At 36.2% G+C, this 26,041-nt stretch overlaps 1 protein-coding gene across 6 annotated transcripts in view; it reads right to left on the bottom strand.

Annotated features, from left to right (window-relative positions):
• NEK10 (NIMA related kinase 10) overlaps positions 1 to 26,041 on the bottom strand; it is a 115,859-nt gene that overhangs the window by 58,466 nt on the left and 31,352 nt on the right. For all 6 annotated transcript variants that reach the window (XR_005103609.1, XM_037383056.1, XM_037383054.1 and 3 more), the window contains 2 exons: positions 25,805 to 25,907; positions 16,391 to 16,466 (listed from right to left, as the gene is read on the bottom strand). Coding sequence is in view for 5 of the 6 variants with exons in the window: in XM_037383056.1 (XP_037238953.1) it covers positions 16,391 to 16,466; positions 25,805 to 25,907 (179 nt within the window). In the remaining variant the exon portion in view is untranslated. The remainder of the gene's footprint in view (positions 1 to 16,390; positions 16,467 to 25,804; positions 25,908 to 26,041) is intronic.

Here is a 26,041-nt window from a genome sequence, read left to right as displayed (position 1 = left end):
GTGGGAGATTGTGACCTCTGACGCAAATAGCACCCACCACCACCTTCCTGATAGAGGGCAAACCCATGCTTGGGGGGTATGCATACTTAATAAAAACTTCAGTAGTGCTATCTGAGGGTGCACACTTGTTTGCATTAGAAGTGAGAAAGTTGTAACCAATCCTGTACGTGAATGAAAATGTATATGTAATACACTACGAATGTGCAAGTATTCTGCTGTATATAATGTGTACCCTCGAGTAACTTGGTGAGCACACTTGGAGGAAACATTCCCCCATGCTCCCAGTGCTGTAATAAAGAATGCCTACCTTCTAAAACTTCAAATCGAGTCTTAGAGGGTTTTTCTCTGTGACCGATTTTATGGTATCATTTTCCAGCAACCCAAGTGGGACACTGCTATTGAGCATCAGTGGATCTGTGGGATCGCAGGAATTCCAGCCAGCACAGAGGGATTCTCAGGGTAAGACCTCCAATCCCCAGACTGAAGGCTCCAAAGCAAAGTTCCCCTGGAAAGATGTAAGGCATTCTTCCTGGTCTGGGATACCTGCCCAGAAGTCAAGGTCAAAGTTGTGCTGGGTTGGGTTATTGAGGGCTCTCCTGAAAACAATCTGTTTGGTAAAATTTCTGCCTGACATACTAGAGTAGATATGTATATTTCTGTCTGGTATAGCGTACTCTGAACATCTGAATATATTTATATACATGTATATTGTTATAAAATTCTAAGCATGCTAAAAGAAAATTGGCATTAGTCAGTCTAAAGCAGGTATTTTAAAGAAAACAAATAGGGGGTGATTCTGGGGAAAATGTAACTAAAAGCATCCTAATTAAATACTGTAATCAGTGGTGGCCATTGTATAAACTGGATGACAGGGGGAAATGGCCAATGAACGGCACTTTGAATTATGTTACAGCTGATGTTGTTTTTAAGACAAGAAAAGAAATGGGATGAAGTTTTACATGCTGATATGTTTTTCACTTTAAAGAACCATTCTGAATGGCAAAAAGAGTGTGATATTAATTTACCTCCCAGTGATTCTTCAGGTCTTGGCTTTGGAAAAGGATAAGAACAGGCCTTTGAAAAGGTGCTGCTCTGCTTGTAGTATAGGACAGAGATGTTTAAAATTATGTGAACAAAAGGAGGAGGAGGATATTGAATCAGTGACTGCTCCTGAGAGACATTTGAGACCTAGAGACAATGGGCCTGGGGAAGCAGGGGAAGCAGTAATGGGTAATCATCAGGAGAGCGGACTAGGACTGGGAGCAGAAGTTTTTAGCCCAACAGCAGGTTGATGCAGGCCAAACAAGGGGAAGTTGTACATGCTCCCCTCCACCAGGTTGTGGGAAATGAAGAACGCATTACAGCGAGGGTCCTGTTTTCAATAACAGACTTGAATAATTGGAAAGCAACCACTGGAAATTACAGGGATAATCCCAAGAAGGTCGGTAGTGCTTTTGAAATTATGGTTAAAACACAGGATCCAGACTGGAAAGATACAGAGGCAATAATGCAGGTTTTGTCTGACAGTACTGAGGAGGAGATGACTTGTCAAGCAGCTAGAATACATGTGGAAGCTCAGGTTAACGCAGGAACTTTACGAGGAACTGTGGAGCATCATTTCCCCTCCGTTGGTCTGAACTGGGACACGAATATTAACAGACCCAAGCAACTTTTGACTCAGTATCAGGAATGGATTTTGTTAGGAATTAGAAATGCTATGCCTTAAAGCAATAAACATGTCTAAATTGTATGAGGTTAGGCAAGACAGAAAAGAGTCCTCCACAGATTTCCCGAACAGAATGAAGGAGGCAGCCTGCAAATATACAAATATTGATCCTTAATCAGAAGAGGGGCAAAATCAATTAGCTCCTCTATTTGTGGGGCAGTCCTCAGATTATATTAAAATAAAATTACAAAAATTACAAGGAAATGATGCTCGAGATTGGGGAAAGTTGTTGGATGTTCCTGGGATTGCAGATAGAAATAGAGATAGTCAAAAGGAAAGAGTAAATAGTACATTGGTGGTGGTATTAGAGGAAAATACTAGGATCAGGGGAAGAGGCCAAGGATGGGGCGGACCCCTCAAGAGGGGGTCCCTGGCCCAGGCCTTGGTTAGGCAATAATCAATGTGCATACTGCAAAAGGGATCGACACCGCAAACCAGTGTCCACTTAAGAACCAGACCTCCTCTGCACCCTTATCTGTTCCCGATAAGCAAGGAGTGAGGGCAGACCAGAGGAGCCTCTCCATGCAGAACCTCTGCTTAAGGAGCAGCTGGGGAAAGAATTGCCACAATTCACTATAAAAATGAGACTGCTGTTCTCTGACCAGGGATTTATCCAGCAGTGTCTTGAAAACCTTCAGAAGTAAAGACTGCACAGCCTCTCTGGGCAGCCTGTTCTACATTTGACTGTTACAGTGGCGAAAAAAAAAATTGCCTTATTTCAAGTTAGAATCTCTCTTGTTTCAATTACTGTCTATATTCTCAGAAAAGGGCCAAGACCACCAATTTCAGTTCAAAGAATGAGAAAATCAAGGGTACGCTTCTGTTTGGACACCATTTCTAGGTTTCTATGAACCAGGTTGCCTCTTTTCCTTTTACTAAACTACTGCAGGGTAATCTGTGAGTGTTTGGAGACCAGTATGAAAAAACACAGATCTACTCTATCATCAGTCCTCTGAATCACAGAAAAAAGGAAGAAAAAAGATAAGGCCGGGGGGAGAAGAAGCTGCTCACCATCAGCGTCATCCCAAAGGAGTGAAAAAGAAAAACAGGAAAGCAGTTGCTCCTTGTCACAATTTTTCTCTGCATAGTTTGCTGTAAGCTACAGATACACATTCGGTATTATAGCTTTATAATTACCACTAAAGGCAAAGGAAGAAGAAACAGGAGCCACAAAACTGACAGTTTGAATAAAGATATTCTGTGAACATTGCTGAAAGCTATTTGCATTTCTCAACTACAAGAAGAATTCAACATGAGCCTTTTGGGGATATTCTGTCTATCCCTTGAGTGATGAAGCTGGAAGAGGATTTTCAATCACTAGTTAAAAAATTTGCCTTCACAGTTTTCCATTTTGAAGTGTATTGCCAAGTAATTCTAAAATAATTTATTACATTGTCTTTTAACTTGTATACATTTTTCTCATTACAAATTATGTTAAATATTTTTGTAAAATACTATATATATAATTTCTTCTTCACAAAAGACACCTTTTTAGGCATCCTAAACCTCTGCTGATGCCTACAGAAAAATTCATCATCTCCACCATTTTTTAAAATGTATGGGAGTAGAGAAGAAATTTACTACCTTCAGTTTGCAGTTTTACAGTGTAATAAATCCTCTTGCCACCAGGTGGGGAACGTAATTTTAAAATGGGTGAAGTCAGCTAAGAGAGGTAACTTTCACATGTATAATTGCTCTCTCAGCAGTGTAATCTCAACAGTTTCATTTTCTAGTTCAAGCATTGCCTGTCTCTGCCCAGAAAAATCCCTCTCATATAATTTAGTCTATAGCGAGGCAAAACCAATATGAGATCAGTGACAGGCCACTAATAATTGTGGGATACAGCAAACTACATGATAATACCTCCCTTCGGTTTTTATTAAAATTAAAAAAAAAAATGCTGGTTTGATGTGGAAGGACACCTTTCACTGCAAACAGTAAGGTTGTGTAGTCTGTCTCTATCTGATCTGAAATATTAATGCACACTGAGAAATGTGTACAAACAAGATCCCAGTAATAGACCGCTGTAGCTCTCAGCTACATTGTACATTGCTGTTGATTATCAATTTAGAGAAATCACTGACTTTCTGCTTTCTTTCAGCACATATGCAGTGTGTCTCTGGCTAAAACAGAAGCAGATGTTTTATACTCCACCTTTCGGGGTTTTTATTTTACAGTTTTGAAAATAAAGATATAGGCATTCAGTTAGCATTCAACAACTGATCTGTACTTCTTTGAATTTACAAACCTTTAAGTTTTTATGTGTGATAGCATTATACATTATTGCTTAGAGACAGCAAATGTATTAACTTTGAAAAATAATTTATGGCCTCTAGCAGTGTAATAAGTGTTCTAGAACACAAGAAAAACTGCCAGCAACTCACTTCTAATTCACCCATGTCACATATTAATACAAAACAAATGACATTTTTTTTAGTTTACTCTATTGTTCTGTACTCCTATTGCTTTGTTAAACAAAACCAAACAAACTAGTATCTTCTTCATACTTAAATCATTAAATATCCAAGGCAGAAGCATGTTCAGAGCACAAAGTCCTCTTCCCAAATCTATATGTGCAAGGAGTCACTCATACCTACTTTTTTCCCCAGCAAAACTTAGAGCACATATGAAACTGTGAAGACCAAAACAGCCTCACATGTGGTAAAGTGTTTAGGCTGTATATTTGAAAAATATTGTAAGTCAAGATGTTGTTTTGCTCCTGCTCCTCCCAGTCACTCTTTACCACTGTCTGCTCTGCTATGCCAGCACAAGTAACTCTACAGCTGCATTATGCATCAAACTAAAGATCTGATAACACCTGAAAAATAACCTAAATAATTTTTCAGCCAGGTCAGTTCTCTAATCTAGCTCATCATCGTATGTTTAAGTAAATGCTTGTGCTGTCCCGGGAGTGGTATGGCTGTTTGGGGAGGGTTTTTTCACAGTTGGGTATTTTTTCCTTCAATCATTTGGAGTTTATATCACACTCCTAAAACCAACTGGTACTGGCAGAAATTTGGGAGGCTTTTTCTAGGGAAGAGAGATACCAAATGCAACTGCTAAGAGGCCAGCTTTAGAAATATAAAAGCAGCTTCCACTGAAACACAACTTTCAGTTTTACTCTTAGTTCACAACGCTCAACTAAAACTTTTTTTTTTACCTTTGCTAAGTGAAAAAAAAATTAGTCACTCAAAATATAACTAAACCAGGAAAATGTGTAACAAACTTCAGCACATTTCAGTTCCTCTTTTTGAGCATAAAACCTATATAAAAAGCTGCTGAAAAGAGCAGAAGAATTTTATTGTGAGGACTTTTGCGTTCATACTCAGAAGCAGAAGACCAGCGAGGTACATTCAAGTACTACATGTTCTCCCATCTTTAAACTGCACTTTTTCTGTAAGAGTGTATATCTCTGGCATCATATATTTATGTGACAGAATTTTCTCTTTTTTTGTGGCATTTTCACTGCTTTTACATGTATGAATCTTTAGTGCTAGTGAAAACAAGTTCGTTCTGAATGTCATGGAGCAGTAGCAAAAAAGCACGTCATTGCATAAGAGTCTAGCTTTACACCTGAGGGATGTATTTCACAGATGTTCACCACATATGCTGCCCAAGAGACATCCATATCTAAATGTTCTCATCTTCAATACACTGAAAACAATGTCCTCCAAAAATTCCCAGATATGGCAATTGCCTACTTGCTGGGGCACCACTGGGCAATTTCAGTGTCTTCTGCTTAAGTATCAGTGGCAGCAAGCAGAACAGAAAAGCTGCCAAGAATTCTTGTAATGTAAGAGGGTCCTATGTACTTGAAAGCATGGAAGAAATCAATACAACTTTGTTCAAATATAGTTATGCTAGAAACAGTGTTCCTAGCTGGATAAACCAATATATGCTTGATTTGACATTGTGGAACAATGAATTACATGGGGAAACAAAAGTATGACAAGTACCTGCCTTATGCTATATAAACTGAACTAACTTCTCTACAAGTATGAACATTCTCACTGATTTTTACATATGTATGTGGTCCATGTCTATGCATGCCCATATATATATGTGCATACATATATACACACTACTACTCAAAGATACATTTTGGGTCTCTAGAATTTTCCAGCCAGATCAGTACTCTGAACATTTCATTTCAGAAATTCAGCAGTTTTGGAGCACTTACAGTGTACAGTACTATTAACTTATGTTGGCAACAAAAACTGGGAGAACGTTCAACATAATGCAAGGGCCAAGGTTATCAATATTTAAGTATCTTTTAGAAGCAGACCATAAGTATTGGAGTTTCATGGCCTTCTGTCTGCATTTATCCCAAACTGAAGGTTTTCTATAAATTTTTTTAGAAGTATCTATTTGCAATGTTTTTTCCCCTCATCAGATACAATGTGTAGGCATATTAGAAAAATATCCCATAAAGATCCAATTTAGTTTGAATTTGGCCTTCTTGTCTATATGCTGTATCTGTTGATCTGGAAAAAACTTGCTGGGAGTCAGTGTGTAAAACTACTACATGTTTCTAGGCCTCCACATTTTTAAAAACTTGCTTCCAGGACAATTTTAAAAGCCTTGCAGGCTCTATTAGAAAGGTGATGTTTCTAGCAAGCTGCTTCTTCCTTCAGTTTCTTATTATTACTGAAGAATGTAATGAAGTGTCACTTCACACTGTAATGAAAATAAACTCAAAATGTGCATATCCATTTCAACCTTCTTATGCTTCTGAATTTTCAAGATTATCGTATGCATCTCTGAGTAAATTATAAGGACAAATCAAAGTATCATTAATATGTAGTTTAGTGTTCCATACATACAGAGCCCCTGGGAGGCTTAAAACAGAAAAACACATCAAAGTTCTCATTTACACCTATTATTCCTTCAGACACATCAAGGAACAAAGTCTAAAACAACAGGAGGAAGTGTAAGCCAGATTCTGAAATTTACAAAGTAAGAATTCCCTTCAATGTGATTTTTTATTTATACTATTAAAGGCAAGCATCACTGCATGGTCTACACATCTGATGTTCTTATTCATAGAAAAATATCTAGCAGATTGTCAAGTTGTCAGTTTTAAACAGAAATGCTGTAGATAAATTGTATCTGTAAGTTGTGGCAAAGTGCTATCCACATACGTAAAAGCTGCAACACTCATAACACTCACATTCTAAAAGGCACTCATAACATGCATCTGACAGATACTTCTAAGAATTGATTCCTTCCAAACAGGAATGTTTTCAAGTGAATTATAACGGCAATTTCTTATGAAATGCTTTGAAGAATTGCCTTAAGTCTGTAACTGTACAAATAGCTCAAGAAAACAAAAAGCTTTCTTCCTTTTATCTATGGAACAGAAATCTGAACACTTAAAAAATGGTAGAGATTTTGCTTATTGAGCTATTTGCCTTTCAGAGTGAACTTCATTCAGTGTCTTTGTCCAAGTATTCAAGCTTATCAATAAACTGCATGAATAATTAAAATTGAAAGGGAGACATGGAAAAATAAGTGTCTGCAAGAAGATGACCACAAGCAGTAGCAAATCCAATTCTACAACAACTTTAAAATAAACCTAAATCTTCAATAATTGATTTCATATAAGGTGTTAATTTCACTTAATTTTTTATGTTAGATTTATGCTAACATAGTGCTCCAGATCCCTCTGTAGCAAATGGAGAGAGACAGGCACATCAAGTGGTTGATTCATTTCATCCTAAAATAGCTGTTTAAGACAGACAGGATGAAATTCATTATTGAAGTGCCTATTTTTTTCCATGGTTTTCAACAACCATCTAGCTGCTTGACTTGAATAAGATGCCTAGTTTTTGAATGACTACATATAAGCAAGTTGAATCCCAGCCACACAAAGACTTGTTTCTGACAGTAACTTGTTTTCCACAGTTAGGTATGAATTAGATGACTTCACAAGTATTTGGATTTTCTGGAATCTACTATACAACATAATTAACTAACTACTTTTCTGTCTAGCAATCACATTCAGTATGGATTAAATGGTTAAAAAAAAACCCAAAACCCTACACACAACAAAAAGAAAGCAGGCAGCTGCAGATTTTACCTGAATAAGATGGTGGTTTCATTGTCTTATTTTACACAGAATTTAAAATTCCCAAATCTAAATAAAGTCTGTTGATCCAGATGCCTGCAAAAGCCCTCATGAAAGTCAGTAGATGAAATATGCACACAGGGTCTCTGTAGATGAAATATGCACACAGGGTTGTAACATAATAATCTAGGCAAAACTTCTTACATACTTTAATATTAAACAAAGAATTCATTGCTTGATGGCTCACAAACACCAGCTGAAAAAATAAGGCTACATGGGAAACTAAGCAAAGACTAAAGAGAAAGAAGAGGTTCAAGATAGCACCTCATTCTGACCAGCTCACTCATTAACCACAATAATGGGCACCCTTGAGAAACAGACCAGAAGCAAAATACAAGTAACGTAAACTGAACAGTCACACGATCCTGTGATGAGAATAACATTTATTTTCACAGTTTTCTTCCCTAAATTGTCTTTAAAATAACTTTTAGGAATAAAATAAAGCCTTTAACAACTCTTCCTGAGATAGCAAGTACAAAGTGAATACCGTACATGTTAATTTGTAAAGAGCAATCAACAAAATCTGCCAACAAATTACATTTACAACACATTGCTGAATCTCCCAATTTAATAATTGGGCACTTTGATCTCTATAAAATACATAGTCTACTACTGCAGTTGGGATCATATAGGCAATTCACCGCTTCATCCCTGAATAACACTGTACTACCTCTTCAGTCATAAAATCACTGACCTTTGCTTGTGCAGCCCAAATTGTGGAGAGCCTAGACATTAAACAGTAACCGAGGAGAAAAGCTTGCTTCAGCTGAATAAACAGCAAATATAGATGTATACGTTTGTCTGAAATCATGGGGTATTTAAACTCAACACCCTTATGACATTCCTGTTAACAATGGCCATCCATAACCAAGAAGTCTGAGAACTCTAGCTGCGAAGATGTCAGTTGCCAATGTGAGTAACGTAATTAAAGACAGTTTGACTCCAAATTATTAAACCCACAAAAGCTATTCAAGTATCAGCAAATATTTTTTTTTCCTCTCCCCTCCTTCATTCAAAACAGAATCTTCCCTCACGCCTAGTTAAACAAGACCCTGATAAGTCTAGGGACGCACCTCAAGCAGAAAATATGGTCACTTAGGGTAAGAGAGGAAATGGAAGGAAAGACTACAGGCTGTTCTACATGCAGATGATTCAAACATTTAGAAGGCATTAATGCCCCTTTTTAGTATTTCTTAACCAGATGTCTACCCTATTACTGATTCAAATTATTTTCTTTATTTCAATTGTTCTAGAAGAGTATTAAAAACATCCAGCCTCCTACTTGTTTGTCAGTTCTTGACATGGCTGCTCTTTCAGTCAGATGCCTAGCATACCTCATGCTGCCTTCAGTAATTCTTAGGCCACTGCTGGCCTGCCATTCTTTGAAGTAGACAGTGAAACTACTACTGCAAAAAACAGGAAAGAGAAAAAAAAAAAAAAAAAAAAAAAGGAGAACAGACCCATAAATCCAGTATTAACATTTCTCTGATGAGAGATGACCACTTAGTGCTCTGGTGCTTACTCTAACAATGTCTTGGTATAGTCCAAGAACTCTATTCTGTTACAGCGGCATGTGCTTTCTCTTACTCTTTCTCTTAATACTTTTAAGCGATTAAAGTTATCATAACAACAGAAATCATCATTCTGTGCAAAAAATCAGCTGTGAAAAAAGATCCAAGAAATAACATAAAAGAGATGGAACAAACCGAGGAAAAACTAAGGCAGTTTGAACAATCCTTCACAGAGCTTTCATATCTGGCTACTATGAAAAAGCAAGCAGCTGAACAAAAGCCACACCAGAAACCAAAGGCCAAGACCCAAGTGAAAACAGGAAATAGCTTTAACTGACCACCAAATACATGGTAAAACAGCAAACACACTATTAAGTAAACATTAAAGACAGCAAGATGACATATAATGTCAGTAGAAATTGAAACAGCACACCATATACTGAGCACCAAAGCAAAGCAGGACAAGTAATAGCAAAGATTTAGAAATCGTAAGGATCTGCCAAGATACCAATACAGTTGACATCTAAGATAGAAGAGAATGGGAAAAAAACAGAAGCAAACCTACCAAAAGTATTCTAAATTCTGCAGTTTAGATGTCATAGTAACATAATTTATCTAAATGTACCTCATTTGATATTACTTAAAAGAAAAGTTAAAAAATAATAATTACAGCAAACAAATACCAATAACATTGGACTAAAAGATATTTACAAGCTTATAAATCAGTTTGATGAAATAACTAATCTTATTCTAATAAAGTGCTCATTCATTATTATTATCTCTTCCAAAGGGATTATAACGTAACATTTAATATATATTAAAGTAATTGTTATACAAGTTTTACAGAAAGGATTCTTTCCCAAAAGTACTTTGTTGATTTATAACCTGCTATGTTGGTAAAATAGTGCTTTTTTTTTTTTTTTAAGATAGCAGTTTAAATTCATCATGGAGTCTATAAAATTATTACATACTATCTTTTTTTTCCCCCCAAGCATTAAAACAACCCTTTAGAAGCTAGACTGGCATCACTCACTTGTTAGAAAACAACAGAAACTAACCTCTATGTTTTCACACTGCCTTTCATCAAGAAAACCTCTGCTATAACTTTAAGCTACTTCTAAGCCTTTGTGAGTGAAAGAACTCTTCTTAGGATAGAAAAAAACATCTGTATGAATTAGTCCATGTCACTTCCAAAGTGGCCTGCTTTCTTTTAATCCAAGATTTTTTTGCATTCTCTCCTGTCTAATACTACATTATGTCTTACGGTGAGGACTTTTTTTGTAAAAAGTGGTGGGGACTATTATTTCCATTGAAACATTTTTCCAGAAATAAATACAGATATCTTCATGTCTTCTTACTTTGTTTCACATCATTTCCAGCCGTACTCGCACATATAACACTATGTAATACTGGATGTGGTATTAAGTACATTTCAAATGTGAAGTGACAGTTATCTAGACAAACTTGTTACTTTATTTAACTTTATATAGTTTGTATTATTTGGCCATCTTTTTATAAGGCAATCCCTGTCAGCTACTTAGAATGTTCTTCCTTGAAGTTTACCCAGCTTATCTTTTTAGTCATGGTATGCCCATAATGAAACATAATGTTCTATGCAGAGTTGCACTGTGGTATAGAGACAGTATCAACTGCCTATCCTCAGCTATACTGTCCCTGTGGATTCGACCTCCAATTGCACAGGACTTTTTGCTGACACACATCACCATAAACCTATGCCTAAACTACAGCCACGCTATCACAATTAAATTTCATTGCTATGTTTCATTCCCAGAGTGAATACTTGTATTAATCACCTTTCAGAAGGTTCTCTGATAAAATGCGGTATTAATATACTGAAAGGATTATTTAACTTCTGTTACCTTTCTATTTAAACCAACGAATCCTCTCCAGGAGTCAGCTGTTCCACAAATGGCAAAACTAGTGCAAAACTAGTTTTTCACTAGTTTTCTACCTTCCCTCATTGCACAGTACCTGAAGTTTCCTGTGCGCTTGGTTATCTAAACACAACAAACTACTGTCACATGACAACATGTACTGCAGCTTATTTGGAAGGTGAACTTAAAAAACTTCTCTTGCCAAAAAATTAAATTGTGTCTCTGCTTGCTATCCATCACCAAATTTTCACAAACATTAGAAGAATCTAAATACTCAGACTTGGTTGAAATTGGTGAAATGGTTCAGAGGCTATTTTTGGAGGAAGAAAAAACTGCTAGGAAAACTAGTTATCAGTTTGATCATATAGCACCATAAAGCAGGCTAAAAATTAAGTACATATGAAAGTACACACTCCCTCATCTTAAATTATCCTTCCCAACACAAAAATGCTTTAAGTGAAAATATTATCATGTCACCAGAATAAGCAATGAGAAAAAACAGCTACTGCAGATCTCTGCATGAAATTATATCACAATATTGATTTATGCAGTGCTGTCACAAGATACGGTTATAAATAGAAGCAGTGACCAGTACTAGAAAAAAAATGTGGTTAATGTAACACAGTATGCAGACTGATCGTGTAGTCCATGAACAGAAACTAAGATCAAGGAATCATTTTCTCCTCCACAGCAGAGGTGAGGTACACAAGTAAAATAGTACCCCTAATTACCGCTGAAATGAGTTTCCTCAAAATGCCACAAAAAGGAAACACCCCAACTTTAGCACAAAAAGTCAAATCTTACATAATGTTGTTGGAAAACTGATACAAAGAATATTTTAAAACAATTATGTTTCAGAAAGATCAAGTTAGTTTGCCAGCTAACGGGTAACATTCTCACTTACTTCTTAATGATACCTGATGGGCTGCTCTTCTTCAGTTTCCCAACAGCTTTTCAAGATCAACCAAGATCTCAAGGAATTATGATGGGATTCTCTATTCCATAGCAATCTCAAAATTTACTTCATTTCCCAGAGCTTTTGGGGTGGGTGTGTGTGTGGGAGGGGGGGTGCACACGCGCGCGCGTGTGTGTGTGTGTGTGTGTGTGTCATAACCATGACTTGGCTAGTTTTGCTTATATCTCTTGCTCTGTTGTCAATACATCCCCTCCATAAGTTAAAATCCATTTTGTGAAACAAAGAAATGGTAGATATACATGAAAGGAAACATCATTCTCTATAACCATGTACAATTTGCTGTGTCTCTTGTGGGGTGGCCTTCAAATAAAAGCTCTGTCACCACTAACTTGGAGCAGATTGTTTCTGGTGACTTATGAGTTGGAAAAAGACTTCAGAATTCATTACCAATTCCTTAAAGCAGTCTTTTCCTCAATTTTTAATGTATTAAGTGTAAACACATCCATTTAATATATTTGGTATTCTAAACATAACACATTGCTGGATTTTTTAATTCAAGAATATAACCAAATAAAAGGAATTTAATTAGTATGCTAGTAGAGTAAAACCTAGTATGAAGTAGAATTAAAAACCATCACAATCACAAAGCACAATTATATAAGGCCCCACTCTAAACATAAAACATTGTCTGCTTTTATTTTATGATGACACAGTTTTTTAAAAATTGCACTAGTAAATTGATTCAGTCAATCTCAAATACAAATATATTTGGTATACACAGTGATAAATTTTTATCTGAACCACTCTGCATAATGCTGCATAGCCTGATTTAAAACAATAAGCATCAGATGCTACTTTTGATGTTTATTATTTTGTTTCGGTACTATATCGTCTGCTCCAAGAAGGGTGGGTCGCATCTCAAACTACCCAGAACTATTACTCTGTCAATTCCGAAGAAAGCAATTTCTGCCACTCTGAAATGACACTGATGTCTCTCAGCTCTTTCTCTTCCTCCTTTCCGTTTTGGTTTTTTTTTTGTGCAGGAACTAATATTGCTGCTTTTGGTAGATAGGCATTCCAAATGTTTTGATTATTTTATCCCCCTTCAAATCTACTTAAATTATACAAAACAAACAAAATCTAGTCCAAGCACTAAGTCTACACGCTCTGACTTCTGTTTCATGACTTGTGTTAAAATAGTCAGTTCACCTCATTCTTTGTGAACAGGTTTCCATATCAAAAAGCCCAGTCACACACAGTACTAGCCAAGTACCTCGAAGGTGGCATCCAGTGCTCTCAGCTGTTTGCAAAGCCTTTTTAACATTCTTAAATTATTATGACATTGGAAAGATTGTAATGCTTTAGCCTATAATTTTAAATATTACTCAAGCATACATCACAACTGTATCCTTGTTCTTTTTTCTGACTACAGACAGGCAAGGATCATGGCTTCCATGATTTTGCCTGTGGAGCAGAACTGACGAGTCATGTCCCAAAAGACCACTTACTGAGAGACTGCAACACATAAGTAACATTTTATCCTCACACCTACATACAAATAACTGGACAAAGAGGTAGAGAAAGAACTGCCAAAGTCCTAGCTCTGATGTGAACTTCTATGTACAAAGACAGGGTATGAAATAATCATAAATGTGGTATAAGCAAACATTTTTTTTAAAAAAAAAAAGGTATTTAAATCTACAGAACACTACTTTTAAATAAAAAATTCCTAGAAAATGTGAAAAGACTCAAAGACATCAGTGACAGAATCTAACCGGGGCGGGGGGGGGGGGGGGGGGGGGGGCGTGAAGGTCAACATAGATAGGATAAGAAAATTACAACTCAGTGACTCTCTGAGGGCCACTGGGGCATGGTTTGGAACCTGACATTTCTAAAGACTGATCTAACTTGCAGGCACTTTACCCGTAACTGTTGTTTAAAAGAGCACAGTAACTTCCCATCAGCAGGTTCTCTGCCTAGTTATAACTGAACAAAACAAATTACTTCAGAGAAGCTGAAAAAGAAGGCACATAACTAGTTCATAACTAGTTACACCTAACTCTTACTCACTCAACTACCCAAACCATCACTCACAGATTGTGCTATGCTTCAGGACTATTTGGAGAACCAATTAAGGCAGCCTTGCAATTACTTTACCTTTTTCCCCTAAGAAGCAGCACAAGCATTCGTCTTCAAGGTATGGGACTTGAATATTTAACACATTACAAGGACTCACTCTTGAAGCCATTTTAGGATTTAGCGATTTCTAGGGATTAAGTGTCAATCGTCATTCTGGTACTAGGAAATCACAAGTAACAATTTCAAAACTAGCAACATGAATTATATTTAACTGCCAAATGCCTGAGTTCTTGACTCTCCCTCTTAATTCAGAAGAGCCACCAGTAACTCCCTGAACAGCTTAGAACCTTTAATTACTTATTACAAGCACACAAACTGAGTATTCTCACAGGTATATGGCCATCACATGTGGTCACCAGAGCAGAAAAGAAGATTGAAGAAGACTGACATCAAAGATGCCTGTAAACTTCTGAGAAATATACTGTCAGTGTCCCAACCAGTGCAGTGGTCTTAGAAGAAATTTAGGATGAAACCACTTCCAGTTTTACTTAGGATATATGTTCTGTCAGGTTTTTCTCCTTTTTGGTGGGTATTTTGTAAATTAAAAGTTCTGATGAAAACAGAAAACACTATTAGTGTACACACTGTATGCTATGCAGCATATTTGCTTTGTTTGTGTGTCATTCATTGTAGTTCTCTTTTTCTATTCCCTATGCCAAATAAACTTCACTTTATTTACAGGAACTAGATTTGGCAATTTATAGTAGTGGGAACAAGAGCACCAGAAATCCCTAAAAGAAGAAAACCAACTTCTGACCTTAGAAAGCTGGACACAATAGAAGCAACAGAGTGATTCTGAAGAGAGGGAACAGCAACTGTATGTAAGAAGGTGTTGCAAAGAAGCTGGAACGAGCCCATGATGGAATAAGGAATATTTGGATCTGCAAGGCTACAGCTGAACATCTTGTAAACATATTTCCTTAATAAAGCAGTAGTTAGGGTAGGCAAAGTTTAACCAATAATTTTGCAAATGAAGAGAGAGATCCAGAACAGTGGCACAGATTAACAATTCCTTAATTGATTTCTGATGTTAGCATTTCAATCAACAGAAATTCTCATCTTAAGTGGCAGGTGCAGAAGGCATCAACTGCTACTAGATGAATACTGTGCTTGTGCTTCCCACAATTGAGATTTTTACCCAGATTACATTTGCTCCCTTTTGTTCCCGATACACTAACCTCAATTAACAGGCATGTTTGTTATTTATACATCGTGCAACACAAAAATCAATACTCTGTCCTGCCCACAATTACTTTTGTTTGAGAGAATCTGACATGCATATAATACTCTCGGTTACATACACGGTTTACATATTGAGGGTAACCTTTTGGAGAGGAAATGCTTTCTATTCCATGCTCTTAAGAAAACAAATCACAAGTCAGTAGTAATCTAGGAACTTGGCTATATTGGTACTGCAATTTAATACAATATGGCTCCTCACTTTGGCTTCCTCACAAATGAGATGCCATAGGAAACTGCAGCTCATTCAGCAGACTGAATAATATATTGTCTAAGGCAAAATTTTAGAGCAGTTATCTATGTGTTTATTAAGCTTAAATTGCCAACAATATGGGTCATGCTTTTCCATGACTGAAAATTTCAAACATCAGAAAATACCTTTTCAGTTCAATTACTAAAACCAAATGCCTACTTATCAAAACAAATCCACTAGCACCAATTTAAAATATTTTTCAGAAGGTAAGTTGTCCGCACTTACCACGTAACTGCACATTGAAGCCACAATTACATCAAAAGCCATTAAAATTTATTTATGTTGTTAACATATATCTTTTTAAAACTTGAAAACACATTTCTTTATCTATAAGTATATAAGTAGATGAATAAATTACTACACAACCACAATTACTTCATTTTACACCAACTTAACCCACAGGAACCACCATATGCAAGAATAGGCAACAGCAAAATAGGCAGGCAACCAACTACTGCAGAGTAGCAGTGGGTCGGTAACTTGCACTTTGTTCCTTACTCCATTGTAACTTGCCTGTCTACTCCAAAAAAGTAACCATGAAGATGGAACTCGCTGGACTGAATGTCATATGCAGGAGTACTTACCATGAGTACAGAATGGTTCCCACTACTGATGCAAGTTTGCTGTTTTCTTGCTTTTGCTTTGCAAGTCCAAAGTCAGCTACAATAAAAAAAAAAATAAAAGATTCACATGTCAGCAACCACCTTCTTTGCATGACAATCAGTGCTAGATCACAACAGCTGAAATGTTAGGTGACAGTGGAAGGGAAATTTGGGTTGGTTTTTTTTAAAATTGTTTACATTTTACAGTACTGGACCATACAATCTTCCTATTTCCACATTAATCAACAACTTATGCTTAAATCAAGCCTATCAGCTTTAAAAATATTATAAACACACCTCTGATACTTTCAATCCAATTCATAACCAGTTTCAGGCTTCAATTAATATATTCCACTAAACTGCATGACAACTGTAAGTATCTAATAAACAGTGATCTAATGCCCAAATTAATGGAAAAAATAATGTAATGAAGTTAGTAATTATTTCACTTCCCTTTAAATTATGATAGCTGGAAAGGGCTGACTTTCTCAGAAATTTAATTTCCAAGGAGTACAGGGGGGTCTAATCTCTGAATAGTTCATGTTCAAAGATTGCATTTGGTAAGAAATAACAGTGAATCTTAGCCTTACCTTGGGACAAAAGCTGTAAATTTAGATGACCATGCTGTTATGTTAATATGAGTGCCTTTTGTGTAATTAGCAGGTAGTTTTTTTACAAAATTGTCACACAGTCTTTAGAGATTATATTTTTAATCTAAGTTCCATGCAAACAGTTCCAAGTTCATTTTTTTTTCAGTTCAGTACTCTACTGCTGCCTCAACACAACAATGCAGCTAAGATACATTGCACTTTATTAAATCCAAGCACAGAGAGCAAGAGAAAATTACCGTACTTGTTAAAGTCTGTTGATAAATTTTTTATTGTAATACTACTTCAGAAGTGGGAGGATTTTATGGTAAATAATATTCTTTAAAATATTTTAAGGCTTCTGTTCTACTTGGACAGAGCCCATAACATTCCTATTCCAATTGTTTTTACAGTGAGATAGTTCATAAAAATTTTAGTTATCATTTTTCTACTCATCAAAAAAAGCCACAGACCAGAAGAAATACAGGTAAGAAAAATTAGTTTCTGCTGGCTCTTGTTCAGTGTGAGACTTGAATGTCTGAAAAGGAATAGTTCTCTTATTCAGAAGGCCTTTGATAAGAAAGCCAAACCTAGGTACGCAGGCCACAGATCATTTTTCTTTGAACAAAATGTTCAAAGAAGGACTAGCTCTGTAGTGCTTGGAAAGTGTAAGTAGAAAGAATGCTAAATTAACAGGATCACTGAGAAGCCTCCCTTTTGCCCTTGAGTTAAGACAGTCCTCAGACAGTTCACTCCAGGGAATATTAATCCCAAAAGAACCAGAGATTTTTGCAGTGTCGACAGTTCCCTGAATTAATTGGGGTGAATCATTCTAAATTCCCTCCTTTGGAATCCTTCACATAATATTCAATGAAGAAAGAGTATTAAGACATTACATCAATCAATAAATTCAGTTCTTGGTGGTTGAAAGATTTAGGAAAGGGAAGAGGAGAGCTGGACATCTCAGTTCTAAAAGTAGTCTATTTTAATATAACATTAGTGATTATCTGGAAAAAAGGAATCAAGGGGAAAATTCAGCCAGATGGAGTAAATATATTATTTGCCTTTTAGACCCAGGTCCTCAGAAATGGAGGGAAAAAACCTGTTTGATGGTCAATAACTTTTTCCAGATTCGACTAAACTACCTTGACACCAGTCAGAGCTCCTAAATACAGCTGGTGCTGCCAAAGCCAAGGAATGTAAAGCACAGGACAATCAGCTTTACATTAAACGTAAATGTTTTTTCTTAACTTTTTCAGGCCCATAATACAGAATTGAATGAAAATAAACTGGCAAATATTGAACTGCATCGAATTAGTGAAATTGCTTCTTTTAATTTATTTAGGCATCTGTCTGAAGCTTATAAATCAGTCTACAACTTTTAATACTCTAGGATCCTTTATTTGCTATTTGATGCCAAAAATTGCTACAATAACTAACAAACAAACGAAGTAATTTCTGAGAACTGAGAGAGGCCTGCCTCCTATACCGTTAAATGAAAATATGACCAAATATAAAGATGACCCCTATTAACTGCTATGCACTGTTTCAGTTGTGAACTGAGACTTGATTAACGGGGACCCATTGTGACAATTCATATTTCGCAATTTCCTGAAACAGCTTCACACCATAGCAGTATGTCTTTTAGAAGCTGGAATGGAATTGTGAGAGAAAGATAACTCAATACTTGATCAGCTTTTTACGAATTTTACCCAAGTGTCAGCTTTTAGCACAGAGACGCACATAAATCTTTGACCTGATCTAGTGACTTTTATGTTATGATCTCATTGGTCACTTCTGAAATCAAAAATCCTGCTTACTAAAGAAAATATCCTTCCTGAACCATCTCAATTTAATTCATCCGGTGGTACACCAAGCATTAAGACATATCTCTTAAGTACAGGAATGGGCCCTTCCTCAGAAGCTAGACCTAACGTATTCACACACATCTGTGAATGCAGATGCATCTGATCACAAATCTCACCAAGTTCAGAATGAAATACGTAACTTAGCTTCCAAATATTTTCCTACAGTTCCATTCTCAGTTTCACAAAAAAGCAACCTACCAATTAACAAAAGTGTTGTGTGCACTTGCTGAAAGGAATTTTATCAATGCTGACAGGTATCATGACAAATATCACTAGAATAAAGGTGGCCAGAGAACAATAGAAAAGAAAAGCCCTTAGAGAATCATACTCAGAAGGCCACTGAAAGCTTTGTAAACCAACAAATTAGATGAACCAAAAGAAAGGCTGGTAAGAGCTAAGGCAAAGAGAGAGCACAAAACAGGAGGAAGGGAAAGGGCAGGCAGGCCAGCCAGCCAACAACATCAGGATGCAGAAGTGTATGCTGCATCAGTCCAACCAAAGGGGAAACTATAAACCCACCTTAGTGATTCAGAGCAAGACTCTAAGAGAAAGATGAGCTAGTAATCAAGCCAGTCCTGCCCCTCTCTTGCACTCTCTGGAAACCAGCTTATTTGGCACTTACATCTTGATGAGTTTAGCTCACCCTTTTTCTAGGCTAGTTTCATGCTGCTTTAATCTAGTCACAGACCTGATACTGCAGTCCTGAAATCATTGAATTGTCTACCACACCGTCTTGCAATGCAGAAATAAAATTGGCATTAGAGAGGCAACTCCTTCATCTCAAAAAAGTTACAAACCCCCTTATTTCAACTGTTAGATTGTCCCAACTTCCTGAAAAGTAAAAACTACTCCTTTTGGACCAAAAATAAAACAAACAATGGTTATTTTGTAGTACAGCTGAAGAAAACCAAAAATGCTAGTGGATGACACATCTCCATGAGGAAGCAGTCTTGGAGCTTTAATGGCACCAGTGGAAAGATCCACCTACCTGCCCAAAGGTTTTCTGTTGCTGAAAAATAATGGTTGTTTTCACCTGAACATGTAATTTTGGAAAAATGATACTTTTTCCAGTTTTAAGCATCACTAATTTTTTCAGGTTCATGTGAATTGCATGCATATCACCACTACAACTTTTTGTACCATCCTAATACATGAGAGTTTGTAAACTGAGGGGAAGGGTAGGTACACCAACCTAGCAAACAAGTCTTCTAAAATAAAATTTCCATGGTAATAGTTTTTGGTGCTTTGTCTACTGTGCAACCTCAACTGATGTAATTTCTTTGCAGCTAATTTCTCTAAAGGTTGGAAGCTTGGCAAACTTCATTGAAGATGAAGATTTTTTTAAAGTCTGTTCAAAGACAATAAAAAACTATCAAACTTTCACCATTAGATGGAACTTTATAAACTATGACAAGACACACAATTTCACCAACAATTCATTACCAATAGTCATATCTCTCCATGGTGTTATCATACTTGACCAGACTTTGTACTATGATTGTAAACATTAAGCTTCAGGAATCTAGAAATTTATTTTTTTTCTTAATTCATTAAAAAATAGTCAAACAAAAGACAGTCCTCAAATAGGAAGAAAATTAACACAGAATGATGCAGTCATAATCATTTAGATTGTAAAACACCCTTCTTCACTTGTTTACATTGTGTTTAGGGTAGCAGAGTAAGTGATAATGAAGTAAGATTGTTTCAGAAAGCATTAACATGATGGGGCAGAGGGCATAAAAAGAAGAAAGAACTATGAAAAAATGAGTAGGCTGACTTGACTAGTATCTTAACCTCCTACAGAATGATCTCTCCACTTTTGTAATAGCCGAATTATAAAAACTTTCTAAATGTTAGAAGTCTCTTTAAATGAGCATTTTAGGTATCTGCAATGTTTTTTTCTCCTTTTATTGACAGAATCTGGTTTTTCATTTGCCATCTTATTTCCCAAAGATTTCATCTAGTAGACTGATCTTCTACAGTAACAAGAAGAAAATTTCCCAAATACTGCATCTTAACAACACTGATCTCATATTTGCATATTTGTTGCCTTAATTTTTATTTGAACCCTATTTGAAAATGCCATTAATTTTTCCTAAAATCAAATATGCACACAAAGACCAAGAGCAAAGCAAAACACACAGATGAATGGAGTATCAAATTCACCACACAAGTGAACTTCAGAGCTGCTCAGGTCAGATTTTCACTGTGTCCCCATTGAACAGCTTCTTCTACCCTGAAAGACTCAGGATGAGACAAATTAAATTTGTTTCTCTTCAGCATGTTTGAAACTGTAATCAAGAAAGTTCGTCAGCAACTTACTAAGTTACAGTGGTCTGGAAGATAAAAATAGAACTTTAATTTTATTTTCCATAAATTCATATCCTAAAATCAAGATCATTTGAAATGTAATCAATGGTAGTACATACTTACTCTACTCTTTTTCATCAATAGAATAGGAATAGAATTATTTTTTATAATTCCTGAATGCATCTTCTAGCTATTCTATCATTCTCCTTTCTGTGTGCTAATATCAATGCTTTGTAAACTCAGTCTACCACCTGTCAGTTTTGTAAAGCTTGTAACTTCTCCGCTAAGAACATTAGCGTTGATCCACATCTAGAACTAAGATTTGTAAAGAGAGATACAATTACTAATCCACTAATAGCATCCAGAATGTTCGATTTACAGTGTAAACATAAACGAGTCGAAAATTCTGCTCAGCCAATTATTATGGAAAATTTGAAAATTAAGTACTACAAGCATGTCCTTGAATCTTAGTATGAAGAGTAGCAATTCTGATAATGAAGACTGGTTAAATGAGCCATATAATCCGCAAAAAAATTTAGCACTGATTCAAGTGACTCCGAAAAGTAGTGACTAGTTATACCTGCTTTACACCTCATGGCCCCTGCTTCTCTGGGCATGGCACAGAATCACAAGTATTCTGAATTACAAAATTAACAGGTAGCTTTCTTCCAGCATCCAAACTATTTAAACTTTTCAAGTCTCATTCACCTCACTGTTCTGACACTTCATGGCTGCCTGCTGTGGTTAGAAGTACATCAGACAGATGAGTTGTCTCAAAACTAGTATTCTGCTGCTATGTAATCCTACGTTTCAGCTCCATACAGATCGTTTCTGCTGCTATTGTATCATGTGTATTAAACATTAAACAGAGTATGCCACCCAAAAGAGAATATGGAATCCTTCACAATTCTTGATAGCAGACCTGAAATCACCTGTCAAAGTGATTCCACACAGACTTCTGACCATGAAGATATAAAGCCTTCTGCACCTAGATGACACTGAGGAAAAGCAATGATCTACAGAGTCCTACGTTTTGTCCTACAAACAGATGCAGCTATAGAGCTCTCGACAGAAATATGCTGCGCTAGAAACAAAATACAGCTGCAGTAAAATACAGTTGCAATAAAAGCAGATACGCATTTTCAATTCAGAAAACCGTAACTTCTCAATGTCTTATATAAAAAGGGTGTGAAGATTAAACCAAGAGACACTGATAATATTGGTTCAATGAATCTCTAAAATGCTATACAAAACAACTGTCATTCAGGCTGTGCCTAAAATTCTACTTTTTTTTTTTGGTGTGTGTCAGAAATACTAAATTCAGAAATACATTCAACCTGACCAGAGATGTACAGTTTCAGTAACATTTTTCTATCAATTTAGAATGAGATTTTTATGAAATTGCAGCTTAGCATGATTTAATATTTACATTTTTGTAGCATTTGTAGCTCAACCAATTATGATTAAATGCTGTACCAACATTAAGAGATGGTAGTCATGGCCCCTTTCCCATCAAATTTGTGTCATAGATGAAACAGTACAAATAAGTAAGGTGGGCAGTTCTGGAGACTATATAACAACAGCAAGCTTAAAGTCCTCTCAGAAACAGAGATCTTATACTGCCACTAGCCTGGCTAGGATCAAATTGTAAATGTCTATTTCCATTTGCAACAACACATGACTTAAAAGAGCCTGAAAAAGACTGGGATAATTCAGATTTAATTGGCATGTGTAAAAGATGTCATGGGAAATACAAAGGAAGTCATACAACCTTCACATTAGAATGAAGCACCTGCTGGGCTTAGGACTTTCATATCTTGCATAAGTTTAAAAATAAAACAACACACAAAGATCTGGATAAGGATAGTGTCTAATCACACCTGATATTTAAGAAAAAAAAATACAGTGTGACTATACAGTTTCAAAAATCCTTCTATTATTACCTCAGGTATTCTTTTTTCAGTAAAACCTATAAAGATGATATTCAGAGACCACCTCAAGAAAAGGCCCTTCGTAGCTCAACCTTACATTGTGCCAGACTGGTTGCAGAGTCCTCTGCCTGTATGAATTCTAGTTTTCAGCCACCTTTCACCATAGGTCCCTGCCTAGCCAGTTCTGCTGGAATTGTGCTACAAGGGCCACCTGTAGAACATTTCTCTACAAATTCAGGACAAGCAAGCATAATTCTTTAGCAGGTTTACTTTTTCTGTAATGACAGCAAGGAGGGAATGTCTCCCACACTATGCACTCCTTTCATTTTCAATCAACGTAGAAACTGTATGAGAGGTCTTCATGGGATTTGAAATGTGAGTGGCTCAGTTCTCACATACATGGTGAGAAACGTATGCCTGTGGGTCCCAGAACTTTCTTAAAGCAGTTCATTGTTGGGGCTGCTGCATAGCCATACACAGTACAGAATGAAAGCCTTAGCCTATAGAAACACTTTTGAGTGCTTCATTGAGCAACAATGTATCACTCACTTTATTCTTTTTCTTTTTTTAATCAAAATTACCATGACGGCCTGGAACTAAGGCACCTCTCTAAAGACAACATATTTGGTGAACATTAGTTACAGGAGGAGGAGTTACGTTAGAGGAATAAACTGCCTTTGTTATATTGTAATCCAGCAGATTCTCATAACAAGAGATTAACAGAAGTCACTGTTTCCAGAAGGACTGGCTAAGGAAAAGAAAAAAGAACAGATGTACAAGATATACAAGGTTCTTTTATGAAGCAAAACAATTTGAACCACCAGAGGCCATAACTTAATTACATAGTCACACAACACTGCTTTACAGGTAGTCCACAGCAATATTACTCTAGTTAGATCAAGACACATTTTGGACAGTTTTGAGATTTGAAAGACTCCAGAAAGCTGGACTCTCTCTCTTTAGGATGACTGTGCAGCTTGTAGATCTTAGAGCAGACCTCCTCATTTTATAAAAGCTGACAGATTAAATTCATTGTAGAGGCAGATTTAAGTTTTCTCAATATTTGAGCATACCCTTCCACCTTCACCCGACTTTTTGTATTAACTTTCATCTAGAACCACTTGAAATTCTCAAATGAATAGTATACTTATCCACAAATACTGTGAGATATAACTATCAAGAGCACAAATGCTCCCGTCTTTGGCATACATAGACTGTATGAGTTAGGTGTAATACCACTGCAAGCACCAATACAGTACATATTTACTATCATCAGAAAGAAAGTAAATTATTCTTAATTTCATTAAGGTTGTAAAAGAACAAGGTGCAGTAAAATTCAGAAGTAATAGATAAAAGGTCTTCAGCTCCCTCCAAAAATGCTATGTATACTGGTAATAAAGTATTAAACGAAGTGTTTGCTTAAATATTGCAACAGTTTTGAACGAATCCCTGTAGAAATGGTCAAAATAAGTTTCAGTTCTTCCAATTTACCTCAGCTCTTATAAATCTTTGACAGAAATATAAACGCTTTTCAAGGGCAATTTTGACCTTACATTTAAAAGTACATTTACACCGTATCTAGATTGGACTAGAGATAAGGCAAAGGTATTAAATCAAGACAAGAGTGCCCCTCAGTGGCAGGATGTTGATACAAAATACAATTTTATGATACTTTAAAATAATATTCTGAATATTTTTTTCATCACTCAGGGACAAATGCTCTATTAAATCACCCTTTTTCAAAACTGTATCATTACTAAGAATCAGGGGGGTTAGCACATACAATTTAATAATGAATAAATGTAAGTATGCACATCATCAGGCATAAATATTTACTATAAAACAACAGTTACTGAATATATTTGCCTATTATAGCTGAGTTTTGTGGTTGGGTGCATCCATACATCTGTACTTCCCTGTTATTTTAAAGAAGAGAGACTGATTTTGCTTGAAGACTTCTTATAACAATTCTGCAGTATTCAAATTGTTTATCTAGTTCTATGTCATGAGCAGTAAGAAAGCTCACAGTAGTTCTTTGAGAGTTTTAGAATCTACAGTATCTGAATTGCTTGTAAGGCTTGCTGTACATACTGGGTTGTGATAATTCACTCAAAGAGTAAAACTTCTTACTGTTCACACATACATGTCTTTCAAAGCCTGTCTTGAAACCTGCCTAAGCACCTTCCTCCACACTGTGAAGATTACAGAAGCATACATCAAGAATATTCAGTACTACAGGCTTAGACAAATTGCACCTCACAGCAGCTGATCACTGGGAACAACTGATGGATACTAAACAATTGTATGGGAGAACTGGAATAGAACAGATGGCTGTTATACCTTATGTTCATTAGCACTTGTTATCTAATCTGGTTCTCTCTATATTATTGCCAATTTAAAGAAAAACAGGCCTTGAAGAATAACTAATTTAATTTTTCTAGGGCTAAACCATCTCCTCCATGTTATCTGACATACATAGCTTCAAAAAATATAGTCATGGATGATGACACCTGGTGGCAATGATCACAAAACTTGCATTAGCAATTATTTTACACAAAAGCATAATAATGCCGTAATTTACTAGCTTATAAGTATGGTGACCAATGTCTAGGAATCTGAAACCTTCTGAGAGTTTCAGTAAAGAATTTCTACTCGCATACATCATGGGAAATTCTCTTCAAGTAAAGTAGTTCTACTTACTAATTGTAACTTTGTCTTTATCCCCCAGCATGACATTGTTGGGAGTGAGATCTCGGTGAACAATCCTTTTCTCTTTATGCAAATAACGAAGAGCTAGACAAAGCTTAAAAACAAACAAAAAGAGCTTTACAAAGATTCTTAATTACAACCTAAATAAAAGCACATAAAATTAAATTAATATCTGATATTAGTGCCTGATATAATAAGCATTACTTTGTCATTTATTAGCCTGACAAA

Source organism: Falco rusticolus, chromosome 4 (genome assembly GCF_015220075.1).
Source record: "Falco rusticolus isolate bFalRus1 chromosome 4, bFalRus1.pri, whole genome shotgun sequence".
Taxonomy (NCBI): Eukaryota; Metazoa; Chordata; class Aves; order Falconiformes; family Falconidae; genus Falco; species Falco rusticolus.
The sequence above is the reverse complement of the archived record's forward strand: the minus strand, read 5'-3'. Positions and strand labels throughout refer to the sequence as shown.